The sequence below is a fragment of the Hydra vulgaris genome, chromosome 01, assembly GCF_038396675.1.
Source record: "Hydra vulgaris chromosome 01, alternate assembly HydraT2T_AEP".
In the NCBI taxonomy this organism is placed as follows: domain Eukaryota; kingdom Metazoa; phylum Cnidaria; class Hydrozoa; order Anthoathecata; family Hydridae; genus Hydra; species Hydra vulgaris.
The window spans coordinates 28,458,410-28,469,207 of NC_088920.1; the positions used below are offsets into that span (position 1 = coordinate 28,458,410).

The 10,798-nt window shown below is 25.4% G+C and overlaps 1 protein-coding gene and 1 long non-coding RNA gene across 2 annotated transcripts; both read right to left on the minus strand.

Annotated features, from left to right (window-relative positions):
• Positions 1–1,036: 1,036 nt before the first annotated feature.
• Positions 1,037–4,464, minus strand: LOC136075261 (uncharacterized). Its single transcript, XR_010635781.1, has 7 exons — positions 4,331–4,464; positions 3,332–3,604; positions 3,067–3,186; positions 2,571–2,669; positions 1,759–1,917; positions 1,417–1,479; positions 1,037–1,331 (listed from the first exon to the last, which is right to left on the minus strand). It is a non-coding gene; the product is annotated as an uncharacterized LOC136075261 (long non-coding RNA).
• Positions 4,465–9,410: 4,946 nt separating this feature from the next.
• Positions 9,411–10,007, minus strand: LOC136074307 (uncharacterized). Its single transcript, XM_065786613.1, has one exon. It carries the CDS (start codon positions 10,005–10,007, stop codon positions 9,411–9,413), a length of 597 nt encoding a protein of 198 aa, XP_065642685.1.
• Between the last annotated feature and the right edge of the window lie 791 nt (positions 10,008–10,798).

Below are 10,798 nucleotides of genomic sequence, written 5' to 3' on the forward strand. Positions count from 1 at the left end.
ATCGCTTTTATAGTCAAAATTTAATTTTAGTATCATACTTGTCACTTATTTATCAGTAGTTGTGAATAATTATTAGATAATAAAATTATATTGCTTAAGTAATACAATTTTAATTAACTAATTTAACAGCTGTCGTTAAAACTCTACCGTCACATTTTGTCTACAATATGAAAAAAGTGGATTATTTTTGTAAAAATGCCCTTCACAAAAACTCACTTTCTGTGGTTATTTTTATAAATTTTGCACCAATTATAAAATTTTCCTAAAGTTCAACGTAATAGTGATTAAGTTTTTCAAAAATTGAAAAAAAAAAAAAAAATATATTCAATTATTATTTCCCTCCGTTAATTAGTCATATTTTAGTCATTTTTCCGTTAAAAAAAGTGCTGACCCACCCAGCAAGACCTTCTTTTTTTTAATTTTTTTTTGCGGATTCGGAATCCCCGTAAAATTCTTCACCAAAAGTCATCTTGCCGTTTTTCAAATTGATAAAAAAAAAAAAATCGACACACCCTAATATATATATATATATATATATATATATAAAATAAAACTTTAGACTTTCAGCAAATTTTTGTATTGTAGCTCCTCGCAAATAATCTCACTATTACGTAGCTGGTTGATATCTTCTACTTTTGCCCCGAGGGCAAAAGTAGAAGATATCAACCACCCAGTAGGCACAGCGACGTGACAAAAACGTGAATTTCACGTTATTTTGGCACGTGACAATTAGGTGACTTTTTGGTCCCCATGAAATGACCAATTCACGTGATTTATGGACGTGTTTTTCACGTTACTTTTGGCACGTGATATTTAGGTGACTTTTTGGTCCCCATGAAATGACCAATTCACGTGATTTATGGACGTGTTTTTCACGTTACTTTTGGGACGTGATATTTAGGTGACTTTTTGGTCCCCATAAACTGTCCAAAAGACGTGCTTTTTACGTTAATTTTGGCACGTAATATTTAAGCAATAATTATGCTTTATAATTACAATTATAAGTGTTTGAATTCGTGTAAAGAAAAAAAACTCATCGTCGAGGAAATATTTAATACGTATTAAAATACATGGTTTTATTAGTCAGTATATTAGTTCTTGACATAAAAATTTTTAATTTGTAACAAAAGCTGCACTTTTGTTAAAATATCCTCCTTATATCCAATAAGTAATAAGTACGAAGTCGTAGATCTGCAACTTACGAAGAGCACGCTTCAAACTTATATATCTATTCTTCCATAAAAGCACGCTTCAAACACAATCTAACAAATCAGTCGATATTTTCTTCTATAAGAGCACGCATCAAACTTTATCTAATGAATCAGATTTAGCTGAAAAGAAACGAATAAAATCTTAAATAATAGTATGATTATTTAATAATTATCTTAAATCACAAGCTTTTAAAACAAATCTTACTTTGAGAGTTGCTAACTACTTTTGGCAACAAGATTTTCTAGTGTGTTATTTGTTTTCTTTTATCTAAATCATTAAATAATTTTAAGAAAACAATACTACATACAGTGTAAAAAAATACTCTGATTGCTAAAAAAGTAAATAAGTATTTAATAAAAAAAGATGTAACAAAAAAGTCGACAGATGATTAAAAAAAAAGAAGTACATAATAAAAAATACAAGTTTAAAAAAATATTTTTTATCTATATATATCTATATCTAATATCTATCTATGGATTTATCTATATCTATATCTATATAAAGTTAATAACTGATGGGCGTGATTAGAAAAAGACCTGTACTCACCTTATGTGATAACATCTGTGTACTATGTGATAACATGATAATATGTTTTCTTTGTTTTTCATCTTCTTATATTTGCAACTGTTTCTGCATTAACTTGTTCATACATTAACTCACTAGATGCAAAGGTGACAGCCCACAAAGTTGCTTTAAATGAGTAATCTACAAAGTTTTGAACAGCATTAAATGTCATTTTAGAATGCACACAAAAATTAAAACAATTTATAAAAATGTAATAGTTATCACATAACCACAAAGCATTATAGTGGGGATTTTATATCACGATTTTCCTTATCCATGGTCAGATTTTCACCTTGAGGCTCCTTTTGCTGTGGAAACATTCACCACGGCTAAGGAGCCTCATCTACCCCTAATTATATATAATATATTAAGTATAAAACTAAAAATATGTATAATAAAGTATTGTCAAATTAGGTCACCAATAAATACAGAGTGCTGAAAATTCAACTCAGAATCAAGTTGCATTCTCCAACAAGATATGAATTAAATCAAATTCTTACTACAAAGTGCGATCACAAAAGAAGACAAAAAAAAGGGAAAAGTGAATTTTCTCAAACTTTAAAAGTTAAAAGGTTATTAAGTCTTACTACAGAATGATATTCCTAGGCAATAACATAACAATACCATTGGGTCTTCCTAGTCAATAATATTTTATGCAGAACTTATCATTTGTCATGTAGCTTAATAAATTTAATATTAAATAAGTTATAATAACTTATTTATTATCAAATTAATTACATTGACAAATTTGACAGTCTAAAATAATATACAATATGGTAGAAAAAAAAGTATACCTTGTAGTAGGGTTTAATCTTTTGCGTGTTGCAATATGAGAATTATCTGCCATAACGTTACACAATTTTGAACTAAGCTTTATAATATATTTATTAAACCTAAATTGATAAAACTTAGTTATAAGATAATATGTTTGGATAAAATATTATATATGTGACATTTTATTTTTGTCAAAAATGCATTGCGACGTTATAAGATATCTTACGCCCTACTTTTTAAATTATTATAAAATTACAATGCAAAATAATTACATTATTATAAAAGTAAAATAAAAAGTAATTACAATAATGAATATATAAACTACGTATTTCATGTAATCATTATATCTAAAATATCCAGAAAATATCCTGAAAAAATTCAGAATATTTTCCCCCTCATTTTCCCCTTAATTTTGCATTCATCCAAGTTGTTTCTCAATTTTTTAAAAACTTTTCTTAATTTTTGTATGAATGATGACTAAAACAACAAAAAAACAAATAGATGAATAATATATACCTGTTATATGTTGTAATATAAGTTGTATGTATGGAAAACTTTTCGGATATTTGGAAAAATATAAATTTCAGAAAAATATCTGGTATTCCGGGAATATCCCGAATAAGATAATCCCTGAAACTAAATTTTAAAAAAATAGTAAATAAAATAAAGAATATCTTTCCAAGTTTCTAATCACAGGTTTTTATTATGAATAAAAAAAGTTCCAAAATACACAATATTTTGGCAACGTAACATTCACGTTTTAATCAAGTAAAATTGTCACCTGGACAAGGTCACCTAAAATATACATGATTGAAACATGAAGAAGGAAACGGGGTAAGAGCAGGCATCAAACTTTATCTAATGAATAAGTCGATATTTTCTCCAATAATAGCTCACAACACCAAATATAGCTCAAAAGAAACAAATAAAAACTTTAATAATAATATGAATATTAAATAATCATCTTAAATCACAAATTTTTAACACAAATCTTACATGGTGAGTCACCAACTGTTTTGGCAACAAGATTTTCTGGTGTTGCTATTTCTTTGATCTAAATCATTAAACAATTTTTAAAAAAGCAATGCTATACTTGAGAGAAACTTGCTTTACATATTGGAAGGTCGTCAACATTGAAAGATAAGTAAAATGCAGTTTCAAATACAATAGCATCATAATTATCTTTTTGTGGGGAAAACATCGAACAAATCCGCGTGAATAACCTGTTTTATATTGTACATAATAACAATAGTAATAAAAGTCATATAATATATATATAATAATAATTTCATATAACTCGAATATATATATATTAATCATATAATATTCAAATAATATAAAAAAAGGAAATAAATAAGTATTAACCCTTTATAACAAGTAAAGCACGAGATCAAGATGTCATATATTATAAAAAGATAAAGTATTTAATAATAATATATACATATATCAATAATAAATAACATAACACATTTATTTATTGATATTATCTTGGATAAACTCTTTAACCTTGTTGATAAAAACCAAATAAAGAAAAAAAATCTATTTTAGGTTTTTATCTAAACGACTCTTGAGTAATAATGTATGCAGAAGTACTAGAGACATTATTATTGCTCAAGAATCAAGAATAAGTTCTGCTAGAACTTATAATTTGTCCATGTAGCTTACTTAATTTAATATTAAATTCGTTATAACATAACTTATTTCGTACTAAATTAAGTAAGCAAAATGGACAAATTCGCCAGTCTAAAATATTATATCATAAAGTAGAAAAAAAGCATACCTTGTATTTGAATTTAATCTTATTTGTGTGGCAAATAGGGACGGCAAATAGGGTACTAATTTATTTAACTTAATTTGATATAATTTAGATATTAGATATTACAACTTAAAATATATTGTTGTTTTTAGTTCTGTTATAAATGCATTGCGTTAAAAGATATTATATAGACCACTTTTTTTTTTTTTAATTATGATAATACTACAATAAAAATTAATTGTATTATCATAGAAGTAAATAATTATAACTAATATAATGAATATAAAAACTATACTATAAAAAAATAATTAATATAATAAAAAATATTATTTCACATTTCTAATGCCAGTTTTTTTTGAGAATAAAAAAAGTTCCGAAAGACGAGATATTTTGGCACGTAACTTTCACGTGACTTTCACGTAAAATAGTAACCTGGACGAAGTCACCTAAAATACACGTGATTGAAACGTGAATAAAACGTTGCGCGCCTACTGGGCAGCTACGTAATAGTGAGATTATTCTACTTCTATTATTTTGATAACATGATTATCATTGTTTATTTTATATATTATAATATATCTCTGCTGCTGCAACTGTTTTCAAATATTATGCTTAAATTATAATTACCCTTGTTTCATATCATTATTATGTTATGTATCATATAATATATTTTTTTAATATTTATACATCATATTATATAGCACTATTAGTAGTTTACTTCACGTTAGTTTATAACTATTTGTATATAAATTTGAATATAAAATCTTTATTTAGAAGTACATGTTTGATTGTTTACATACTTATATTATGTTAATATACACTATATATTACATACTTATATTATAATACATATATACATGTATATGTATATATATACATATATGTATGTGTATATATATATATATATATATATATATATATATATATATATATATATATATATATATATATATATATTTATATATATATATATATATATATATATATATATATATATATATATATATATTTATATATATATATATATATATATATATATATATATATATATATATATATATATATATGTATATATATACATATATATATATATACATATATATATATATATATATATATATATACATATATATATATATATATATATATATATATATATATATATATATATATATATATATATATATATATATATATATATATATATATATTGTTTATAATGTCATGTATTTATACTTTTGTTTTAACTGTGTAATTTTGTGCATCATTTATATTGAAGTGTTTATATGGGGATTGTTTATTTTTGTGTGTGATGTTGCTTTTCATTTGTTGCTATTATTCAAGTGATTTCATTTATTTTGTCTCGTCATATTGGAAGCTCTCACTTTTATAAATATTCATAGACGTTCTCACTTTTAGTATACTTATCTTAGTTTATTTTAACTCAGTGATAAATTGTGTGGTAGTGGCGTAGTAGTAAAGGATCGAACTTGGAACCTCTCGCTTATGAAGCGAGAGGTTCCAAGTTCAAGGTTTGTGTTTTGGAGTTTTAGAGTCGAGAGAGGGTTACAACCACAATTAAGTATTTTCATTTTTATTTTGTTTCGTCATATCAAACTTTCTGTTTTCTTTTTTATTTTCTATCACCCTTCTGATCGTTAACGTTGTGTCAACTCTAGTAACGTTTTAAGTTCTTTTGACAGCATGTACAAATGTAGAATATGAGTAATTTTTTTTATTATGGAGTTACCAAAATGCTTTTCAGTTTTATCTATAAAAAATCTACCTAAATAAATGATTTTGAAGTGCTAATGTTTTTACAAGAATGGCGATAAAAATCACGATAATATCTAAAATAGAGATCAAAAATCTAAGGTTTTTTTTTGGAAAAAAGCATTTTTTTTTTTTTTTTTTTTTTTTTGTTTTCTTTGTATAAAAAAGCGATTTCCTTGTTCGTTTACAGCATTGGATTAAATAGCGAGATTTTTATCTTAAAAACGGAATTTTTTGAGTGTTTAAAGCAATGGACCTTTTTTTTCTTTGCTTTTTACGGTAAAAACTTTGTGTTTTACGGTAAAAACTTCGTTTTTTATGTTTATAGCATTGGCCCCAGGTAAACCTTAATTGAAAAAGGAACTGCAATGTTTACTCTCCTTTTAAGAACATCCATCTTTACATAAATGTTCATTTCAGGATTATAGTCAGAATATATTAAACTTCCTTTAGTTATTTTACTTTTTCCAATTAATTTGTTATTGCCACGTTTTTCTTTGACTTGACTTCTTAAACAGAAACAATTTTTTTTCAAAAATGTCCAACATGTTGTAATTTTTCAAATTGATTTTTCAATTTTTTTATTTTCTAATATACGATATAATCATATGTATCTCAGATGTATTTACTTATATTCATTTGTAGAGTGTACAAGCAATTTATTGATAAAACCTATAGAATTCTATACTTTTGGATTTTTTATGCATATATGAAAAATGCTGATTGCGCATTTACCGGGTATTTTTACACTGCTGCAGTTCAAAAAATTGAAAAATGTTTCTAACACAAACTACAACAAATTTTGCTAAATATTTTTTAATTTATGAATTGGAAATCAAAATTAAAAATTGACATTTCATCATAAAGCGTGCACACAAAATAAATGTGTCATTTTTTTGTGCTTGTATTAATATATTTTTAATTTTATTTTGTGTTTTTTACAACATATCGCTGTTTCAATTAAATGTTTTATTTTTCCCATTAAATTTAAAATAATTTTTTTAAATGACAAAAGAAGAAGATATTAGAGAAAAAAGTGTACAAGTTTTTCAATTTCAAAAAATTTCAAGTTCAATTGCAAAAAAGTTGCAAGTACATCCCTACACCGTTATTCGTGTTATTTTTTTTTTTTTTTTTTTTTTTAAACAAAGCAATTCTGGTTGTGGAAGAAAGAAAAGTTTTTAAGATATAAAACTAGTTAAAAACTGGTTAACAGTTTTAAGATTAACCCAAGCCTCTGAATTAGGGAACGCACGAAAATATGCGAATTTTCTCATAGTTTTGTTGCAAAAGTTCGAAATAAACATAGTCTTTATTCTTTCAAATTACTAAAGTGACCAATCATTCTAAACTCACAAATAAAAGTGTAACAACCGGCTGCCGAAGGTTGTATGACAATTTTATTTATAAAAACTTCAGTGTTATTATTATTGAAGTATTCAGTATTATTATTATTGAAGATATATTCTGTATTATTGAAGATTATGAAGCTTATACCAATTACAATCAAAAGCAAATTCCGCATTTTTTACATTTATTTCGTATACACGCTTTAACAGACGTTGATGAACATTGACAGTTTATTCATCTAGCTTATCATGCAAGTCAAGGTAAGTATCGTTAATATGCAATTTTGAGAAAATAAGAAAAATAAAATAAATAAACATTAAAAATTGGGTATCCACTAGGTAAAGAGGCTTTATGTGATAAAATTTTTTCTATTTTTTTTATTTAACCTCTTTTTAATGCTTTCAACTTTTCTCTTTTTTTTTTAACTTTGACTTCTTATCGTTTTGATGAACTTTTTAAGTTAAATTTTACATAAAGGAAATTAAAAACTCTGTTGAGACCGTATGTAATATCATTGAAGTAAAGAATTGCGGAGTTAACACTCACTTCAAGCAAAAATCATGTAACAAAATCATCAAGACCATATAATATTAATAATTCCTTTATTACAATTTTGTGTCTCTTCATGAATGCATTTTTTAGAAGAAAATTATCAGATATGTCATCTAAGTCTTTCTTTGTTGCATCATAAGTTAGCATAGAAATATTTACTTTAGGCTTGTAATTATTAACTTCTTGTTCACAGTTCAACCTACACCAACTATTTCATCCCCTTGGACATAGTATATGACGCCGCAATTGGTCTGGAAAGTTAGTATAATGATTTTGAACAGCTCTTATCTTTTTTTTATGTTTTTTTTTCTAATTTTGTATACCTTGTCATTGTCGTTTAAATTTTTATTGTTTCCAATTTCTTTTATCGCCATATCAAAATAGTTTCGAATAGTGATAAATAAATTATTGGTGAGATTTTCAACACCTGTTAACTTTTTATCCACAAACATTTTGTTTTGATTTTTACTTTCTTAAACATATACGCTTTTGTCTTTTGCCCAATACATTGAAGTTTTTGCGCTTCTACGCAATATTTATTATATGTCTGACTATTAACAACAAAATTAAACGATAAAAATTATCATCACCCAAGTAGTACCTACAAATTACCCCTATTTTTTACGGATATTGAAAATATTTCAACTGAATCAGAACCTTTAATAGCTCCTGAGGATTTGAAATGACATTTATGATTTGCTTTCCAGCAGTTATACATAAGATGATTCACTTTCTTTGTCATTAGTTGGTATTTTTTGCAATATTAAATGTATTGAAAAGTCAATGCAACCCCCTTCGCTTATAAGCAGTTACATCAATAGAAACTGTATTCAAAACTTTTCCAGCAGGTGCTTTATTTGTCGAACTATTTCTTACATTAATTACAACATTTTTCATTGATTTTATTTGTAAGCTTTTGAATTTTTTGAATGGTAAGCTTTGAAATTTTAATCAATTTATTTATTTTTAGATATCAAATAATATCTGAAAATAAAATTAGAAACGAAAAGAAGTGTATAACAACAAGTAAATTGACGTGAAATTGCATTTCAATTAAAATATAAAAAAAAAACATCTATACTTTTTTGTTTATGATGCCGATGGGTAACTTAAGAAATTAATTTATAAGAAAATTAAAAAAGAGGAAATTCATCCAAATCAAGACTTTTTTTTAGATAGTAACGAGAGCAAGATTTATAATTACCTTTAGTGCCAAAGTGAATAAAATAAAAAAATTAAAAAAGATTACCTTACAATCGGTTTGGCACTAAATGCTGCCGATTAGCGCCACGTCGAAGTAATAGTAAGTAACGGCTGATGTGGAAGTTATCGGACAAAATAAAAACGTCAATAACTTATTTATGATTAAAAAAACAAACTACTATTACATTTTTTTTAAATAATGCATTTATCTTTTAATAAATATATATTATTTTTTATATGAAAAAACACCACCATCTGCAATTGATCTCAATTTTGCTCTGACGCCTTTCATATGCGACTGTAAAAAGTTTAAATCAATTTCTTGTAGTTTTAGTTTAATGTGATCAATCAAAACTTGCTCAGTTGAACCTTGCCAATCTCCCTCGTAAACCTTCTGTGCCAAATGTCCCCAAAAATTTTCAATTGGTCGTGCTTGAGGCATATTTGGGGGATTAGATTCTTTATCAACGTAATAGACATATTGGTCCATCCAATTTAGAGAATCTTTAGAATAATGAGTACTTGCTAAATCTGGCCAAAATAAATAGTTAAAGTCTCCATGATACTTGTGATTAAATGGAAGAAATCGTTTTTCTAAACATTCATAAATATAGATTGATGAATTGATCGCTACAGCCTTGGAAGTGCGAAACAATGGCTCGGACATACCACGGTCAGATAGGCTATCCACATAAATAATTTTTTTGAAAATTTCTCTTTTCCTATAAACGAACACTTTCTGGGCATGTCTTTTTGTTGTTTGTGTAGTATCCAGAATTTCCAGGCATGTTGTCCCTTGCAAAACAAAAGTATTTTTCGTCATCGATGACCAGAAGCGATTTTGTGTTATAGAGTTGGTTAACTAGTTTCCTGCTTCTTTTCTTTGCCTTTATTTGTTGTTCTATAGTGTATTTTGGAGTCTTTTCACGTTTTCTATATTTAATATTCATTTTTTTTAACTGACGACCAATTGTCGATTGATTTACACCGAATTTAATACCTATTTTTCTCTGACTGACCCCTTTTCGATTGTTGACAAGTTTAAATCAATTTCAAAAAGTTTGAAATCGTGTGTATATATATATATATATATATATATATATATATATATATATATATATATATATATATATATATATATATATATATATATACACACGATTTCAAACATCCAAGAGCTTAATATAAACAATATCATGTTTAAATACAATATAATAGCTATTTACAAAACACAACCGCACTGCTCCTTTTGACGCAATAAAATACATATTTAAATACATTACATACATTAACACTAACTTCAAGAGCATTCAAAAATATAACATTTATGCAATTATGTAATAATAAGGTTAATGCCAAATGCCTAAAATATTATATTTTAATATAAAAAAACCAAATTCACTTTCTTGAGAATGTATAAACTTATTCAATTGATTTCATAACTTTAACATTTGGTTTGTCATTAATTTCAATTTTGGAAACATTTTTAATTTTTGTAATAAATTATAAACCAAAATATAAGTCAATATAAATTACAAATGGGCAATATACTTGAAATAAAATGTATAATAATTATAATATTAATAGAATTAATAACAACATTAATAAAAATTA

Excerpts from the sequence above, each read along its gene's own strand:
- LOC136074307 (XM_065786613.1), bottom strand. The coding sequence starts at position 10,007 with ATGACGAAAAATACTTTTGTTTTGCAAGGGACAACATGCCTGGAAATT.